The sequence below is a fragment of the Caretta caretta genome, chromosome 1, assembly GCF_965140235.1.
Source record: "Caretta caretta isolate rCarCar2 chromosome 1, rCarCar1.hap1, whole genome shotgun sequence".
Classification (NCBI taxonomy): domain Eukaryota; kingdom Metazoa; phylum Chordata; order Testudines; family Cheloniidae; genus Caretta; species Caretta caretta.
In genome coordinates, this window is record NC_134206.1 from 49,144,143 (window position 1) to 49,163,332 (window position 19,190).

Sequence of the window (19,190 nt, forward strand, 5' to 3'; positions counted from 1 at the left end):
AGTGAAACTGGTCCTAAATTGCTCCAGAAATATTTCAAGTGGCTACCGATACCTCTGTCCTCAAAGAGGCTGGACAGAGACTGTTTCCCTTTCAGGTCTCTCAGGAAGGTCCTGTCCTGGTGCTCAAAGATAGGCTTCCCCAGGAGCTCCACCCCTCTCTACTGCCTGGGATCCAAATGGTCCAGATAGGTCAGTGTTTCCCCCAAGGACTCAGCCTGGAATAGGAGTAGGGATTCCTAGAGGAGGCTGTTCTAGAGATGAGACAATGGGAAGGGAGCTGGGTCCAAAGGCCTTTTACCACTGTCTCTGGTGTTGGCAGCATCCACGCTTGTCTGATTCACTCCAGTTGTGACCTACAGAAAAGTGGAAGGGGACAGGGAGGAGACAGTTGAGCTCCTCAGTCACAGGCACAGCTGCTAGTGTAGGTTATAGGAACTCACATGTAATCTTCCATCTAGTATGCTGCCCTTCTGGCTTCACTCCCCTCCCCCCATGGGAAGTGAAAAGGGAGTGGCTGCTTGCCCTGGAGCCAATTTCATTCCAGTCCTACCTGACTCCTTTCTTACCAGGCAAAGAGGGTCTGAAGCAACCCCACCACGCCTGAACTGCATCTTGCCCAGCAAAGCTGGCTTCCCCAACACTGTCTGGTTCCTTTCCTTCCCAGGAACGGGTGAGGCAACAAGCCAACCCTGCCGTCCCTGGGCTGAGAGGGAAACTGCATCCTGCCTGCAGAGCCAGTGAGACACTAAGTAAGTGGGGGAGCAGGAGACAAAGGGCCTTCCTTTTGCTTCTAGCTTTTCTTGACCGAGCTTGCACCCTGAAGCCTGCAGAGGCACCATCCGATGCAAACACCTCAGAAAGGGTTGCAGAGCTGAGGGGACAATTGCCCCAAAATCAAGTGCAGCCCTGGGACATGACTGGGAATTAGACAAAAACATTACTGAGGCCCGCTGTTAGTCTAAAATTTTGAAATAAAAGACAGGAATTTCCCACAGAAAAGTCCTGCGGCAGGGAGGGGTGGCTGAGATGCTGGCCACTGCAGGGAACTTCAGGACACAGGGCGTTCCCCTGCTGCCAGTGACTAACAGATCTGGTTCTGCCCTGAGCCTGAAAGCAGGATAAAGTACCCACTGTAATAGATCTGTGGATTTTGCACAAAGAAGAAAAAGGATTTTTGTCTACAGTCTTCTCACATCTGAATCTTTAGTTTTAAAGAAGGGTACAAGTTATGTATTTGTGAATTCCATGTAAACTGACCACTGACACTTGCATATATATATTTATGCTATACATGCATATTCTAACCATTCGAGATCTAAAAGAATTCCTCTACTGGGTTCACACCTCTCTTCTGGTTCCAGTCATGAGCATCACCAAGCTGAGCAACGTTATATGTATATCCATCTTGCTGTCGAAAATAATCATCGGTGCTGAACACCACGCCATCACGATTTTGACCAAGTAGAATACTGTTAAACAAAGGAAAAAGCAAAACCATTACAAATTAACCAAAACTTATTCTTTATAGGGTAAACAAAAAAGTGATATAGGGAAGTTTAATGCTGTACTATTTTTGATCTTCGATACTTTCAGTTTTGTAGCTAAAAGAAACTCAACAATTTCCAACCCAAAATTAAGCATTTTCTTTTCTCTCCACTGTTTCTTTATTCGCTGTTTTTTCTCCCTTCCTCACAGGAGGTACACTTGTGCCTAATTTCCATGACAGCAGCAACTGAGCACATTCCAAATCTTTTAATGTATACATTCTCACAACACTCCTGGGAAGTATTACTCCCATCTTGCAGGTGGGTAGTATGGGATACAATCACACAGGGTGTTTGTGGTAGAGTTCGGAATTGAATTGGGTCTCCTGAGTCACAGACCGGAGCCCTAACCACTAGACCATTCTTTCTCTCATTTGTACCTGTGCAACTCTAGCACAGCGTTTCTCAAATGCGGCCACCAGGGGCTTTTCTTGTGGCCACACCCTCCTGGACTATGATGGGGGTGGGGTGGGGGGTGAGTGGCAAAACAGCAGCATCTCCCCCCCTCCCTGTTGCTCCTGGATGCACCACATTAGTGTTGATTGCTGGGGCTGCCAGCAGCGGTTGGGCTCGGCCCCCCTCTGGAGACACCTGGGGCACAACGCTGGAGGATCTGGCAGTCAATGAATTCCCCATTTTCCCGGAGCAAGTGGGGCTCAGGTTTTGGGCTTCCGTCCTGAGGTGACACAGCGGCAGATTCTGACTGAGGGACTTTGGGCTCCAGCCCCGGGCTGTGGCTGTGAGGCGGTAGACCCCAGGCTCCGGCTGCAGGGCTTCAGCTCCAGCCCCCATCAGGGCTTAATTTATCCCCAGACTTGGCAGGGCTGAGTAAGTCTGCTGTGAAATGTGATACTGGCATGTTTATTAACAACACTTTTCACAACAGACTTTCTATCTAGCAATAAATAAATAACAATCTTTTGGACTGGTCAGCGTGCATATGTATTTGTTTTTCCTAAAGCTAATTAAGTATTTTAGAGAAAAGCGTGAGAGCAGCCATCAGCAAGAGTTGGTGGCCATACTCTGAGGCCACCAAAAAATTTGTCCTGAGAACCCCTGCTCTAGCATATAGTACATGCCTAGCCAGAGCAGCACAGTAAAACTAACAAGACTTACACGTCAATTACTCTATTGCTGTTGCACAGGCAAGAAAAACAGGCAGTGGCAACAGCACCAATGTAACAACCCTGCAGGACTGTTCTACTGAGGAAAGTCAGAACTGCAACAGAGCATATGGCTTTTCTTAAAAGCATCCCTCACTTTTAACTTAATTTAAAATAAGACAAGCAATTTGATTCTCTCCCCCTCCTCCCCGCCCCAAATTTAACTTCTCCCACTTTTGGTCACACAGAGAAATCATTTGATGAGTCCCTCTACCCTCCATCTTTCCTAAATTTTCAGTGGAAAACACTGTTTTAGTGTCACTGCATGCATTCTTAGCTCAACCAGGAGAAAAAAAAAAAAGCACATTCCTCCATCAATGTAATATTAAATCCAATCACCACACTATCACTCCCTAATGCAAAAAATTAAATATCTTAATTTTAATAATTAAGGGTTTACATTTCACAATTATTTGATGCACAGTATTTTTTATTTAAAATAAAACCTTTGCCAACACTTCTATGCATTAAACAATCTTGGTTGACAATGGTTTCTTAAAAAGCTTTAAAGAAATGGCAAAGAAAAAGAGACTGATTTATGTTATATGAATTTCTGCTCTCTCTCCTTCTGTTGCTCTTCTTTCCTTTACCTGTTCTCTTACTAATCTATCCTCCTAAACCACCTCACCTCCCTCTCCACTTTAAATTTTCTTTTAAAATTTGTCAATGCCAGTTTGGTATTGTATCATGGATTGGATCCATTTAATACTACTAATTTTTCATTCAGACATCCTAACACTTTATTATTATTTAACCAATCAAGTGTCTTTCAGATTTCAAATATACGGGGCCAGAGAATTATGATTTTTATAAAAGCCATATCATCCCCAAAATAAACCCATCAAGTGTCCTCTGCACCTCCTGTAGGATCCATCAGAAGAATAGTATGTACATAATTAAGGCCACAATCTACCAAAGTAACACTACGTTGCCCCACTGAAGCCATGGAGGCCTGTCTGTTCAGTTCTTTTTAAGGGAATGGGACCATCGTAAATATGCATTTTATTTTCACTGGAAATGTTACTGCAATCTCAAATAAATCAGTAATGCAAAAGCAGTTCTGTCTTGGGAAAACACAGCACTCATTGTCACCAAAATCTACTATACACACATTTTTATAATTCTATATTCTTATCTAATATTGTCATCAACTACTGTGATAAATAAGCTATTACAGAAGAGGTCTTAATTTTTATATGAATGATTTTATTCTTTTCAATTTTTAAATTCTGAATAAAGCTAAAATTAACAACCTTTTGTTTTATCCAAAATTCATTTCAATATTGCCTAGTTATGCCAAAACATATTTGTGAACCAGGAAGGTTGATTTATTACAGCTCAGTTATAGGAACAGAATTATCTGCTACGTCATCAGCACAATCAAAATCTCAACCCAGGGTCAAAATGAGACTACTTAATATATTCATATTTATCAGCCACTTCTTAGACCCACTATTACTTTAACAGGTTTCAAGTAAACATGGTTAAATTTGTCTGTACACAGCAGTCTTTCTGCCACTACCAACACATGTCCACAACTATCACACTGCCTAACCATATTGGTACCAGTGCATTCTTGGAAATCTAGGCAGCTATGCTATATTGCCTCAAAAGGAAACAGAGTAGCCAGAGGATAAGAAATAGAGCAGCATATGGGGCATTGTATTCTGGGATGTCCTACATTTTAGAGACCAGAAAGGAAGAGAACAGGACAAATCACAAATAACATAGAAGCATAAGTGTGTCAATTTGCACACTCAATTACCATACCTGTCCATAAAAAATTGCAATAACTTTACTCGTTAGAAGTTTAGTTATTACACAATTCTGTCCTTAACTTTGTGCACACAACCCACTGAATCATCAGTCATCAGCAAGATAAGTCAGCAAGATCATAAGTAGTATATAATCTAACATTGTAGACCAGTCACAAAACCACACATCTTCATTAAAAATTCAACCACAGAAGGAATCTGACACCCCACTCCGCCAGATCAATCATGAAGATAAATCTCATAACACAGTACCTAATCTGTTTCAGAGTAGCAGCCGTGTTAGTCTGTATCCGCAAAAAGAAAAGCTACAGCTGTAGTTCCCGAAAGCTTATGCTCAAATAAATTTGTTAGTCTCTAAGGTGCCAAAAGTACTCCTTTTCTTTTTACCTAATCTGTGTATAATTTATATTACTTATGCATTTATAGCAATTTATAATGGCATTAAGAATAATGAAGTCCAAAAGATACTAATGATCCAAGTTGCAAGTAGTATGATCAAGACTGTGCTAAGAATGGTTTCGGAGTAGCAGCCGTGTTAGTCTGTATTCGCAAAAAGAAAAGGAGTACTAGTGCACCTTAGAGACTAACCAATTTATTTTTCTTCCCCCACCCCTATAGATAGGGTTACACATATTGATAAAGATGTTTATGTAATACAATTTATGACATTTTAAATGTATAAGAATTTGAACACAAGTTTCCTCCTGAGCAAATAAAGCTCATAGTACTGATACCTTTTTAACAACTTCAAGGTAAATAGTGAGTTTTGCCCATGCCTGACAGCACTTCATTTCCACCCCCCTAAAATCTTTCTTCTACAGATACTACATTCCAAGTCAGGAAGCCATGATTTCAGACAAGTAGCTGATTTTCTTATTCAGCGCAAGATAATTCTGCATTTGGCAATGAGATCCAGCTTCCATATTATTCACCTACTGTATAAAACACATATACTTCAGGTGTAGCTGTTCTCCCCAAGCAATAACTGACAATTCAGTAGATTCTTACAAACAAAAATTTCTCCTATCTTAAGATAAAGTACCTACCTTAATGAAACAGGTCGTAGATAACTAGACCACAATCCACAAACTGGCTGCATATAGCCATATTCATGCACCTCTGAGGAGCCCCAATGACTTCAACAAGTCTCTCTGCAAGGCTAAATGTGGGGCCTTCAGTTTTATTTTAAATTTTACAGTGTCATTGTTATGTACAATTTACATAGCATTTTATGTTGTACTGACACATATCCAGCACATTCTGCTGTATTCTCCTATTTGCTAACGTCAACATTGACAATGGCACAGAAGTCCTGCAATCCCAGAAACACAATAAATTATTTTATTTTCCATGTATTGGTTACCCCCAGCCAAAACTCTGAATACAGCACAATTAAAACAGTCATAACATATAAGTTAAAATTAGGGTTGTTGATTAATCACAGTTAACTCATGCGATTAACTAAAAAAAAAATTAATTGAGACTAATCACAGTTTTAATCACTGTTAAATAATAGATTTCAGAGTAGAAGCCACATTAGTCTGTATCCGCTAAAAGAACAGGAGTACTTGTGGCACCTTAGACTAGACTAACAAATTTATTAGAGCATAAGCTTTCGTGGGCTACAGCCCACTTCATCAGATGCATGGAATGGGTCATATAGTACTAAGAAGATCTATACATACATACATACATAGAGAAGGTGGAAGTTGCCATACAAACTGTAAGAGGCTAATTAATTAAGATGCGCTTACTCAATTCAATTATATTAATTCAAGCTCAGCAGTTTCTCCTTGGAGTCTGTTTTTGAAGCTTTTCTGTTGACCTAAGAGTGGCAATTCTGGCAACCTTTTCTCTGAGAAGTTCTAGTGCCCTCATGCTTTGAAGCAGGGACTTAAAATTTGGCAGGGGGTAACCTTAATGCCAAAGGTGGGCCATATGCCATCCTCATAAAAACCCAAATCTGGCCAAGTTATAAACCTTTGAAAAAAAAAAAGTCAGTTCACATATATTCAGCAGACACTTGTTAGCATAGCTACAATCCCGGAAGATTCCATCTGTACTGAGCAAGTACTTCCCCCACAATTGTTTCTCTGGGCTGCTGTCAGCAAGAGCAGGAAGCATGTCAATCCTGTGGTTTTGGTCCCAGGCAGCATGGAAGAAGAAGCTGCCTGATTCAGATGCAGAGGGGACAAGAGTTGAGGAGGGGATTAGGGAGCAAACAGACAAGTAGCAGGGGGGAGGGGAAGAGACTGGCTGGGCAAAGGGACTAGGAATGGGAGCCAAGGTGGGAAATGGGGGGTTGGATCTGGGAGCCAGTTCCCAAGGGGGTGGGGGAGAAAACTGAAATTAGATGAGGACCAGGCAGGGAGCAAGGAGGAGGAATTGGGACTAGCTGGGCAATGAGACTTGGAACCATTAGAAAGGGCAGAAGGAAGTGAGGGAGAAAGATTTGATGAGGAGGCAGGGAATGGGGAGAGAATTGGGTCTGGCTGAGCAAAGAGCCAGGAGCCGGGGTGTGGAATGAGATTGGATAAGGAGACCGAGGAGGTAAACTAGAACTGGGAGCCAGGGGAAATGGGAAAAGTGGGTGGGGAGAAAGACATATCAAACAAGGAGTAGAGGGGGAGGAGGAGGGATGGGAATGGCCAGGCAAGGAAACTGGCAACGAGGAGCTGATGGGGTTTGGGGGGAATTGGAAATGGGTTGGCAAGGAGACTGGGAGAGGAAAACTGGGACAGGGAGTCAGGAGGTGGTGACCAGGATTGAGGAGTAGAGACTGGGACTTGGATGAGGGGAATGGGGTGGGAAACAGATAGGACTGGGACAGCTTGAAGGGGATGAGGCAGAAGGGGTCAAACTTTGAGGGAATGAGCAGAAAAGTCCTTGCCTACTAGACCACATTCCCCTCCAGACATTTCTCTTATTTCTGTATATATCTATGAAATCCCCTGGGCAAAGTGTGCATCTCAGTATCGTGTAGTGCTGGTCTGCAAAGAGGATGACAACCTACTATTTCTACCAGTTACTCCATTAGCTCAAATGGCATAGATCTGTGTAGTAGATCCAAAGGTTCCATCCCTGCTGATGAATCGGGTGGGTGTTAATATGATGTTACATGATGAAATTTCTGTTTGTTCACTTTGTTTTTCAAAAAATCTAGGAAATTACACTCAAAAATCTACATTTAAAATGTTATTAAGGATTCAGTCTTTAATTACATGATCACAGACTATTTTTTCCACAGGATCCATGCCTCTTTCAGAGCACAGGATGGACTTACTCTGGGAATGAATTAGGGTTGTGAACTAAAAGAGCTGTTGTCTGCCCTTACTCTTTGTTGCAGAAATTGAAAGGTGTGTAGTGAATGAGACAGGGAACTGCAAGAATAGAAAGAATTGTAGCATAGTTAAAGCAGCTGAATGCTGCCTTGGAGAACTGGATTCTACCCTTGCCTCTGCCAACAAGTTCCTGTGTGGATTTGCCAAGCTTCACATAAACCACACTTTTTACAGATGGTCACTAATTGCGTGTCCCACATTTTCTAGATGCCTGACTTGAGACCCTTGGGTCTAATCTACAGACGTACTGAGCACTCCCAACTGCAAATAAAATCACTGGAAGCTGTTCTTTGAACGTACAAAGTTAAGTGCTCTGAAATAATCAGGTCCTAGGTGTCTCAAGTTGGGCATCCAAAGTTAGTTGATACTTTTGACCTTAAAGTATCTGTGTCTCAGCTACCCATATGTAACATTGGGAAAATAAAACCACGTCATCTAATAGGGGTGTTGTGAAAACAAATTAATGTGTGTGAAGCACTCATATACTATAGCATCAAATGCCATAAAAAGCTTATTAAGAAATTAACAATTCTGTCTTTGGAGCAGGGTTTGAATAAGATACAGTAAGAAAAGCATAGGAAACAAAATATCAAATAGCTGCTCATTAAGTGAACAGGGTCTTTTCTATGCAATGCATATGCACAAGGGGGCTCAAATTAAGACAAACTTAATTCTGGCATTTCCTAACTTTTTAGTGCTTGACTTAGCAAGCTTAATATTGTTTTTTCCCCCTTTAGAAGAAGAAAAGAAAAATATAGTATTAAAGGAAGTTTTTGCGTATTTACAAATCAAAAACAAATACTAATTATTACAACCGTGAGCTTTTTTTTGTTCCAAGAAATATTATGCAGTAATATGATAATCAAATCTATTTAACAGGGTAAGCTCCTTTAAATCATGCAGGAAGTGTTGTTTCTGGTGATTTTATTAAATTGAGTGAAACTACTGACTCAAAAGTTCCCTTTATATAGGTTTTTTTGATGTGACAGATTCATAAACTATGCTCTTTGATGGCAGGCACATTGTCATAGAATGTTGTAAGACACTATGTACTTGAAAACTAGTTAATTAAAATAATTTTAAAAAAATTAAAAGTGGTGTCAGTTCATACCAGACTTGAGTCCCTGAGAATTTCTATAGTTTAACTAGCATACCTTCCTTTAAAAAACTTTTCTATCCCCTTTTGTTGTGGGAAAGGCCTTCACCAAATGTGGAAACTGAATGACTACACTGGAAAAACAGTGAAAGTGACTATAAACAAAGTTTTATTAAATTAATTACTCACAAATGAAACACACCGAAAACAAGAGGTGCTCTCTCTCTCTCTCTCTAGTCTCTTTCACTTCTACTAATCTTAAGTGTTATTAGTAAAATTAAATAATAATAGAAAATGTAAAACATTCATATGAATGAGATTTTTTAAGCTGATAGTGTCCCATTAAAGTTTATTTTATTGGCATATAAGAGCACTTCTAATTTAAATGAATATTAGTAGACTTGGAAGAAGACATTTTAAGGAAGGAATTTGAAAGACCAGAGGGTGGCTAACTTTCATATTAGAAGCATTTGGAGTTTCAGGAGTCAGCATGGAAGAATGCATGAGTCACTGGATAGAAGAAAAAAAATATTTTTAAAACAAATATAAAACAGCTTTCTGTGATCATCAGCATTTTTATTGAAAAAGACCAAAAGAACAGCTAACAATGAAGTGACTAATATTTCCAATATTCACAACTGTACCCCTTCACTATGTAACAAATAGGGCCTCAATTCTGAAGACTTATACATATGAGTAGTCCCACTGACTTCAAAAATACTACTTGTGTAAATCTTTACAGGATCAGGACCTAAAACAAGAACAAACTAGCAGACTTCTATTTTTTTTAATTATTTCAACATATACTTACCGAGACAGTGTTGTTTTCCCTGAGCCAGGAAGACCTCTTAAAATTAAAAGTAATTTCTGCAAACTACGTAACTTGTCTTCTGAAAACTGCTGAAAATTAAAACTGTGTATTCCCTCTATCTGGTAAGTTCTAGGATCTTTCCAACACTCTTTTCTTGTTTCACAGAAACCATTATTCATGCATCCATCCTGGTCGCTATATCCATTTCTGGAGACTTGCATACTATGGATATCAATATGACCAGCATAACTATTATTCTGATCAAACAATGGACAGCTCCTGTTAGTACTGCCACTATTTCCATAGTAACCCACATAATTCTTGTGAGGAGGTCCATCATTCTGAGAATGGAGAGTATCTGGTTGATGTGGTGGGGAATTAAGAGTTTGAACATCTAAATGATGGTTGAACCTCGGAGGAAGAGGACCCTGAGGCATTATGAAAGATAGTGTTGGAGTTGGCTGCCATCCAGGCCTAAACTGAGGGACTGAATGGTTCCAGAATTTAGACTCCGCCTGCCAATTAAAATGATTCTCAGTTCTCCAGCCATTTGTTTCATTGTCAAAACATTTTGGTTCACTGCCTGTCTTCTGGCCACTTGGTTCATTATAGAAACATTGTTCATTGTCATAATATGATTGTGTTTTACTGTACCAGGTATCTTGTTCATCCTCGTGAGATGACTGACTGTATTTATTACATGGTATAAATTGTTCCTGAGATGATTCAGTTTCTTTTTCCTGTAAGTGACCTTCTAACTCATCTTTATCACTTTCAAGCTGCTGAATTTCTTTATAAAATTGGCACAATTCATCATCTATTTCTGATACACCACAAGAGAGAGTCTGAATTTTCTTTCCTTCCTCTTTGTCAATTTTGTTGTCAAGTACAGCATTTTGTTCCTCTCTGCCTGCCCTAAATTTAGTGAAATTCCTGGTTTCATCCTGTTTGTTCTCCTCCACAGGTCTGTAAATGGGCCCAATAAATACTCTGCTTGTACCATATTCTTCAGCCTTTACTGTGAATGATTTATTGCTAGTTTCTTTAATATTAGCGTCATCACCTTTTTCAGTAATGAAAGGGCATTTATTTTCTGCAACCTCAGTGTCTTTTATTGCAAGATTTACACTCTGCATGATCGTTGAATGAGTAGACTCAATAATCCTTGGCCTATTACAAGGGAATTCTTCACTGGATGTTTCTAAGACATTTGTATTTTCATTCTCTTTCTGCTGCACTTCCTGTTTTCCTTGGTCATCAGAGATGCATAAAGGTATCCATTCATTGTTTATTCTCTCAGTGTCTGTTTTCATATGAGATCCCTGGAAACTATCATCACAGGATTTATCATGAGCTTCTTCTGTTGATTTCATTTTTTTAGAACATGGTTCAATTGTAATTTCATCTTGACATTCCAAAGGCCTTACTTTACATTCGGCATGAAGCATCTTAAAGAAAAAAAGCAAGAATATTAACAGTACATACACCTTTAGAATACATTATGCAAAATTACAAGTTATTCTAAGCTATAATTTGTAACATCAAAGTTTATCTACTTTCACAACTAAAATAAGTTAGTTATTCATTTCATCAAAGAAAGCATCCACTATAGGCTAATGTAGTTTTGGCTTTAAATAAAAGTTACCTATTTCAGTTGGTAATATAACAACTATTTTAGTGCAGAGCTTTTCTCATCTTTCAGTGACAATATTAGCAATTTACTATCTGTGCTAAGCTATTTTTTAAAAGTGAATTTAGTGTTTCAGAAATAAATTAGATCAGCAGCCTGAATACTGGAATTCTCTAGTTATCCACAGGACAGGTTCAGTATGGGCATTAGCAATACAATTACTTACATCCTTGCCAACAAGCTTCAGTCCTTTTTCTACAGGGATTGCTCCTAAGAATTAGATAACCAAATGTCTGTGCTCAGTTAATGCTTGACCTTTCTATTCAGACTGCCAACAAAATGTTACTTAGAGCCACAGTGATGTAATTTCTATGATATGCACTAGACTAATCCAACTCATAGCCCACCAAACAAACACCTGTTAGATGCCAGTTATTAATCAATAATAAACTAGATCAGATTTAAAAATTAAAGTTATAATCTATTATTAGTTGTATTACCATATCACCTAGGAGCCCCAGCCATGGACCAGGACCTCACTGTAAAAGGCCACTGTACAAATGGAGAACAAAAAAACTGACCTTTCCTCAAAGAGCTTACAGACTAAGTACAAGACAAGGGACAACATATGGATACAGACAGATGGAAGGGTACAAGGAAATAGTGACACAATATTGGTCAGTATCACAGGCAGTAGTCTCCAAAGGCCACCATTATCACTCCTCTGACTGTCATCCAGTCACCTACATACTAAGTTACCTAACCCAAAAATACATGGTCTTTCATGGCATTCCAGAGGTATATAAAGAATGCAATATCACCTGCCTTTCAAAAGACAAGACATATGCTATTTTTTTGGCATGAAATAAAGCGATAAATGCATCAGACAAGACGGTGGATAACAGACAATTTCCAGTTTCAAGTTCCTACTAGAGGGTTAATTCTACTATTGTCTGTAACTTATTAAACTTCTGAACTCTGGAAAGTAACAGGAATCCAATAACTGAACTATAATAAAATTAAAGAGAACTCTCCAATTTGCAGGGAGAGTCAGATTCCCTTATCTAAACATGAAATTTTAAGTAGTTTTTATAGTCTCACCTTCCATTTACAGAAAAAAGTTTTGCTGTATGTGAGGAAGGTTAGCCTCTACCTGCCACCCCAAAATGGAAATAAGAATAATTTTGCTATGTGCATATTAGTCTCTTCCATCTCAAGGGGTGGGAAGAGAACTTTGCTGTTTTCTGCGTTGTGAGTTACTCTGGGGATAAGATTGGACTGGGAAGGGAAGAAATGTCTCTCCTCTCTTGGGATGCAGATATTGTTAGGCTGTATGTTTATATATGTATATAGGTGTGTATTTATAGATATGTACACACACATCTTTGTCTCCCCAATTGTCACCCATGCCGCAACCCCCAACTTCAAGAATGATACAGGGAATGTTGCTCTGTGTTATAAACTACCTCCCCTTGTCTCTAGGGCTAGGATGGAGGATGTTACTCTCTCCAGGTAGAGTGCAGGCTATTGTTGTGTTTGTCACAGTCTCTCCCCTCTCTCTGAAGTGGGTTGCGGGGGTGTTGATGTTTGTACCAGTCTCTCCCCTCTCTCCGTGGAGTGGAGCGTTGGGTAAGAAGTGTTACTGTGTGTCAGTCTCGCCCCTCTCTCTAGGGTAGGAAGTGTTGCTGTGGGCATAAGACAATCTCTCTCTCTCACTCTGCGGTGAGTTGGGGGTAATGATGTGTGTCGCAGTCTCTTCCCTCTCTCTGGGGTGGGTTGTAGGGGGTGTTGCTGTGTGTGTGACACAGTCTCTCCCTCTGTGCACGGGTGCATGTTGTTGTGTGTGTCCACCGCTTGCACTCTCTGTGGGTTAGGGGTGTTGTGTGTGTGACAGTCTCTCTCCCTCTGGGCTGGAGAGGTGTTGCTGTGTGTGTGAGACAGACTCTTTCTGGGCTGGAGGGGTGCTGCTGTGCATGTGAGACAACCTTTCTCTGGGCTGGCGGGTGTTGCCATACGTGTCTATCTCCCTCTTGGCTGGAGGTATTACTGTGTGTGTGTGGCAGCAGGCTCTCTCTGGGCTTGGGGTGCGGGTGTTACTGTGTGTGTATGACAGCAGGCTCTGTGCGGGCTGTGTGTGTGTGTGAGCAGGCTCTGTCTGGACTGGGGGTGTTGCTGTGTGTGTGAGAGAGAGAGAGAGAGCAGGCCCTGTCTGGGCTGGGGCTGTCGCTGTGTGTGTGTGTGACAGCAGGCTCTGTCTGGGCTGGGGCTGTTGCTGTGTGTGTGTGTGTGTGACAGCAGGCTCTGTCTGGGCTGGGGGTGTTGCTGTGTGTGTGTGTGTGTGACAGCAGGCTCTGTCTGGGCTGGGGGTGTTGCTGTGTGTGTGTGTGTTTGGGCTGGGGGTGTTGCTGTGTGTGTGTGTGTGACAGCAGGCTCTGTCTGGGCTGGGGGTGTTGCTGTGTGTGTGTGTGTCTGGGCTGGGGGTGTTGCTGTGTGTGCGTGACAGCAGGCTCTGTCTGGGCTGGGGGTGTTGCTGTGTGTGTGTGTGTTTGTGACAATGGTCTCTCTGGGCTGGGGGTGTTGCTGTGTGTGTGTGACGGCAGGCTCTGTCTGGGCTGGGGGTGCTGCTGTGTGTGTGTGTGTGTGACAGGGTCTCTCTGGGCTGGGGGTGTTGCTGTGTGTGTGTGACGGCAGGCTCTGTCTGGGCTGGGGGTGTTGCTGTGTGTGTGTGTGACAGCAGGCTCTGTCTGGGCTGGGGGTGTTGCTGTGTGTGTGTGTGTCTGGGCTGGGGGTGTTGCTCTGTGTGTGTGTGCGTGACAGCAGGCTCTGTCTGGGCTGGGGGTGTTGCTGTGTGTGTGTGTGTTTGTGACAATGGTCTCTCTGGGCTGGGGGTGTTGCTGTGTGTGTGTGACGGCAGGCTCTGTCTGGGCTGGGGGTGTTGCTGTGTGTGTGTGTGTTTGTGACAATGGTCTCTCTGGGCTGGGGGTGTTGCTGTGTGTGTGTGACGGCAGGCTCTGTCTGGGCTGGGGGTGCTGCTGTGTGTGTGTGTGTGTGACAGGGTCTCTCTGGGCTGGGGGTGTTGCTGTGTGTGTGTGACGGCAGGCTCTGTCTGGGCTGGGGGTGTTGCTGTGTGTGTGTGTGACGGCAGGCTCTGTCTGGGCTGGGGGTGTTGCTGTGTGTGTGTGTGTCTGGGCTGGGGGTGTTGCTCTGTGTGTGTGTGCGTGACAGCAGGCTCTGTCTGGGCTGGGGGTGTTGCTGTGTGTGTGTGTGTTTGTGACAATGGTCTCTCTGGGCTGGGGGTGTTGCTGTGTGTGTGTGACGGCAGGCTCTGTCTGGGCTGGGGGTGTTGCTGTGTGTGTGTGTGTTTGTGACAATGGTCTCTCTGGGCTGGGGGTGTTGCTGTGTGTGTGTGACGGCAGGCTCTGTCTGGGCTGGGGGTGCTGCTGTGTGTGTGTGTGTGTGTGACAGGGTCTCTCTGGGCTGGGGGTGTTGCTGTGTGTGTGTGACGGCAGGCTCTGTCTGGGCTGGGGGTGTTGCTGTGTGTGTGTGTGACAGCAGGCTCTGTCTGGGCTGGGGGTGTTGCTGTGTGTGTGTGTGTCTGGGCTGGGGGTGTTGCTCTGTGTGTGTGTGCGTGACAGCAGGCTCTGTCTGGGCTGGGGGTGTTGCTGTGTGTGTGTGTGTTTGTGACAATGGTCTCTCTGGGCTGGGGGTGTTGCTGTGTGTGTGTGACGGCAGGCTCTGTCTGGGCTGGGGGTGTTGCTGTGTGTGTGTGTGTTTGTGACAATGGTCTCTCTGGGCTGGGGGTGTTGCTGTGTGTGTGTGACAGCAGGCTCTGTCTGGGCTGGGGGTGCTGCTGTGTGTGTGTGTGTTTGTGACAATGGTCTCTCTGGGCTGGGGGTGTTGCTGTGTGTGTGTGACGGCAGGCTCTGTCTGGGCTGGGGGTGCTGCTGTGTGTGTGTGTGTGTGACAGGGTCTCTCTGGGCTGGGGCTGTTGCTGCTGACTCGGTTTCTCCCGCACTGGGGCCCGACCAGCACTGTGCGGCCCACCCCGTTCCCGCTCCCCACCCGGCAGGGCTCTCGGGGGAACCCACCCTCGAGCGCCCTCTCACACGCGGGGGAGGCGCCCGGCACCGGCCGCCCCCCTCTCATCATCACCACGGCTGGGTGAAGGGACCAACCTCCAGGCAGAGACAGCAACAGCCTTCCGCGCCCTAGCCTGGCCTCCGGCTCGCAGCAGCGCAGTCCCGGGCAGCTGGGGGAGGGGAGTTCCTATTGCGCTTCGCTCTCAATATGGCGTGAGCAACCTCAGCAGCCACGCCGGGGTGAACGCAGCCTGGTGTGGGGCTTGTAGTGCAGCCCTGCCTGGTCTTAGAACTACAACGCCCAGAATGCCCCGCGGGCGGCCCTTCCGCCACAGCTCAGGCGTGGGGCCGCCGGGGAAAGGTCTGCAGAGAAGCGCCGGCAGATGCTGCTTGAGCGTGGTGGACCAGGGCAGGCTGGGGAGAAGGTCTCTCCTGGGGTGGTGACTCTTACGTGGGTGATGCCTTGTACATTGATGAGTCACAAGGAGACCCCTGCATTGGGGGTGACATGACAGGCGGGCACATGCAAGGGACATTATTAGTAGGGTGCGGACCCCCCTTTTTGGGGGGTCCTTAACTGGGAAGCGGGGAGCTCCCCTTGTTTCGGAGGGGATGGGATACCCCTGTTTGGGGCTTGGTTTTTAGGGCCACTGTTTCCAGTCTACCTCTCTGTGAATGATCTGTTTTCTGGGGGGTTCTGCATGTGTTTCAGTCTCTTGTCCCATCTCCCTGAGTAACAGAGAATGAAGGGAGAATTTTAGTGTTAGTTTTATGGAGTGGGACTGCAGACATGTAATAAGTGTGATTTCTTTACATAACTATTAAAGCGTTAAAAGAAAAATAAAAAGCTCTGAGTCTGGGTGATGGTTTGTGGTTTCTTCTCAGTGGCCACTTGCTGAAGGTTGCAGACTATACCTACAATCACATTTTGAATCCGTTTCCGATTTGTGGTTGCTGCAGTTTGGTTTTGCTTCCTAAAACTCTTTAATGCTGGATTATTTTACTTAAAAATAAACTACAGTGATAGATCTTGGCTAGTAACTGCTCTGTCAGTATGAATTTGAATATAGTATAATTGTCTTCCTCTGTCCCCCATGGCTCTTTGTATATTTTCAGCAGACTAATTTCCTTTTACTATGCAAAGAAATGACATAATACATTTTCTTTTTTAGAGAGTTCTGAGATTTAGAGAGTTCCTTTTTCTTTAGCTTGCATTTGTCTTGTACTAAAACAGATTATATTGCCTCTCTTACATATTTTTCAGAATTGTGCCTCTTCTTTCTCTAGCTGTTCATGAAAAGATTGATTTTCTGATTCCAATCTCTTGCCACACTCCTAATATTTTAGAACAACCAGTCTGTAAACAAGTCTTCTAGGCTCTCACTCTTCCCTAATAATGGGTTACTAGAAGTCAGTTACTAGAGTGATCATACTTCTTTTTCAATAAATTTACAGCTATCCCATATCTCCAGCTCATTGGAGCAAAAGTCCCCATGCAATTTTTTTACATGTTCACAGCTACGTACAGATCCCAGCACATACAGCTGGGATCCACTTTTGCAGCAGTAGGAAGCACAAAGATCATCTCTACAAATAAACAATTTTGATGTTAAAAAGTAACACAGTGTAGCATACCTCCCTCAAATCTTCAGGTTGACTGCGTAATGGTTTGATCATGGTGGCAGGAGTCAATTATATTTGAATATGTGATCAAAAATACTGTTCTGACCCACCCAAAAATCCTAAAACTGACTCTTTTACTAAGAAGTGAGTCACCAAATTGTTAAACTTAAATATAACAAATCATGGTCATTGCCAACCTAGGTTGGATTTTAACTGCTGACTTGGCTGTGAAAGGTGACAAATTGTATTACTAAACCCCACTAAAGTAGAAAGGATTCCAAATATGCATTTTAAAGATGCAGATATGATGAAAGATACATTTATAGAAACAGAAGCTCTTTTTTACCTAACCAAGAAGCAAGCTTTCCAGAGATTCAGTGATTCCAGATTTACATCAGCATAGATGATAGCAGAATTTATCCTGAGAACAGATCATTTTGGATCATAGGATCTGGGAAAGTCAAACACACAAGAGCAATGCTTTACTTATAATGGCAAAAATTATAACTGTCATAACACATAGTCATATACACAGATTACTGTGGATAAGGGGAGATAATACTGGTACACCAGGGCTCTTTAAGCTAGTGGAGAAAGCCATAACCACTGATGAAAATGAAGCCAGCTAAATTTAAAGAAGGCACACATTTTTAACAATGAGGATGATTAACCATTGGGACAAACTACTAAGGTAAGCATTGGATTCTCCATATCTGAATGTCTTCCTATCAAGAGTGGATGCCTTTCTGGAGGATATGCTTTAGTCAAACATAAGTTATTGGGCACAATACAGCAGTAACTGGGTGAGGTGTAATGGCCTATGGAGACAGGAGGTCAGACTAGGTCAGAGGTGGGCAAACTATGGCCTGCTGGCGCAATGCTCTGCGCAGCTGGGCTGCAGAGCCGCAGCCTGACCCGGAGCTCTGTGCTGCGCGGTGGCATGGCTGGCTCCAGCCGGGCGGCACGGCTGCCTGTCCTGGTGCTCTGGGCGGCGCAGCTGTAGCACCACCAGTCACCGGTGCTCCAGGCAGCACGGTAAGGGGGCAGGGAGCGGGGGGGGGTTGGATAGAGGGCAGGGGAGTTCAGGGTGGTGGTCAGGGGGTGGGGGTGTGGATAGGGATTGGGGCGGTCAGAGGGTGGGGAACAGGGGGGTTGAATGGGGGAAGGGGTCCCGGGTGGGCAGTCAGGAAGGAGAGAGGGTTTGGATGGGCGGTGGGGGGCAGTCAGGGGCAGGGGTTCCAGGGGCGGTCAGGGAGAAGGGGAGGTTGGATGGGGCCGGGGTCCCGGGGGGGCAGTCAGGAATGAGAGGAGGGGTTGGATGGGGCGGCAGGGGGCAGTCAGGGGACATGGAGGGAGAGATGGGGCAGGGGTTCCGGGGGCGCTGTCGGGACAGGGAACGGGGCGGGTTGGAAGGGGCAGGAGTCCCAGGAGGACCGTCAGGGGGCGAGAAGCAGGGGGGGTTGGATAGGGGGTGGGGGCCAGGCCACGCCTGGCTGTTTGGGGAGGCACAGCCTCCCCTTACCAGCCCTCCATAGAATTTCGGAAACCTGATGTGGCCCTCAGGCCAAAAAGTTTGCCTGCCCCGAACTAGATCATCTAATTCTGGTCTTAAACTCTATGAATCTGTGAAAAAGCTTGCTTAGCATCAAGGTCATTTAAACAATAATAGTTTGTAATCTATTAAGGAGAAAGGGTAATTGGCTACATCCTCAGCTGCCTTCAAAGAGCACACTATATGCAGGGTTGGGAGAGTGGAATGTAAAGCTCATCTTTGCACTTCCCTGATTTTGGGCTGGCTGGTCCAGTCCCAAATATACCAGAGAATACCCTACATGGGTTGGTACTCCTGTGGCCGGATGCTACTAGGGATGTGGAACAAAGCAGCCATACTACTTCCAAGAAACTGGTTCCCTTTATTAATTATCCTTTAGATACAAGAAAAAGGCATTCACGGATTTTAAGATAAAAACATAAGAATGGCCATACGGGTCAGACACTAGCCCAGTATTGTGTCTTCCGACAGTGGCCAATGCCAGATACTTCAGAGGGAATGAACGTTGAATCATCTCTTCAGAATGTGTTTACAGTTACTTGAGAGATCTGTGTGTTTTTGTACCATCTTTTCCTG

The 19,190-nt window shown here is 43.9% G+C and overlaps 1 protein-coding gene across 7 annotated transcripts in view; it reads right to left on the minus strand.

Annotated features, from left to right (window-relative positions):
* The window catches only part of LOC125635479 (NEDD4-binding protein 2-like 2), a 103,581-nt gene extending 87,732 nt beyond the window's left edge, over positions 1-15,849 (minus strand). Inside the window, exons 1-3 of one of the 7 annotated variants that reach the window (XR_007356289.2) lie at positions 15,536-15,826; positions 9,731-11,178; positions 1,345-1,469 (exon numbers count right to left, since the gene is read on the minus strand). Coding sequence is in view for 5 of the 7 variants with exons in the window: in XM_048847215.2 (XP_048703172.2) it covers positions 1,345-1,469; positions 9,731-11,178 (1,573 nt within the window). In the remaining 2 variants the exon portion in view is untranslated. Of the gene's footprint in view, positions 1-298; positions 354-1,305; positions 1,470-9,730; positions 11,179-15,535 lie in introns of those variants that run through there. The other 6 variants (XM_048847215.2, XM_048847223.2, XM_048847267.2 and 3 more) reach the window with 6 other exon arrangements.
* Positions 15,850-19,190: the final 3,341 nt, after the last annotated feature.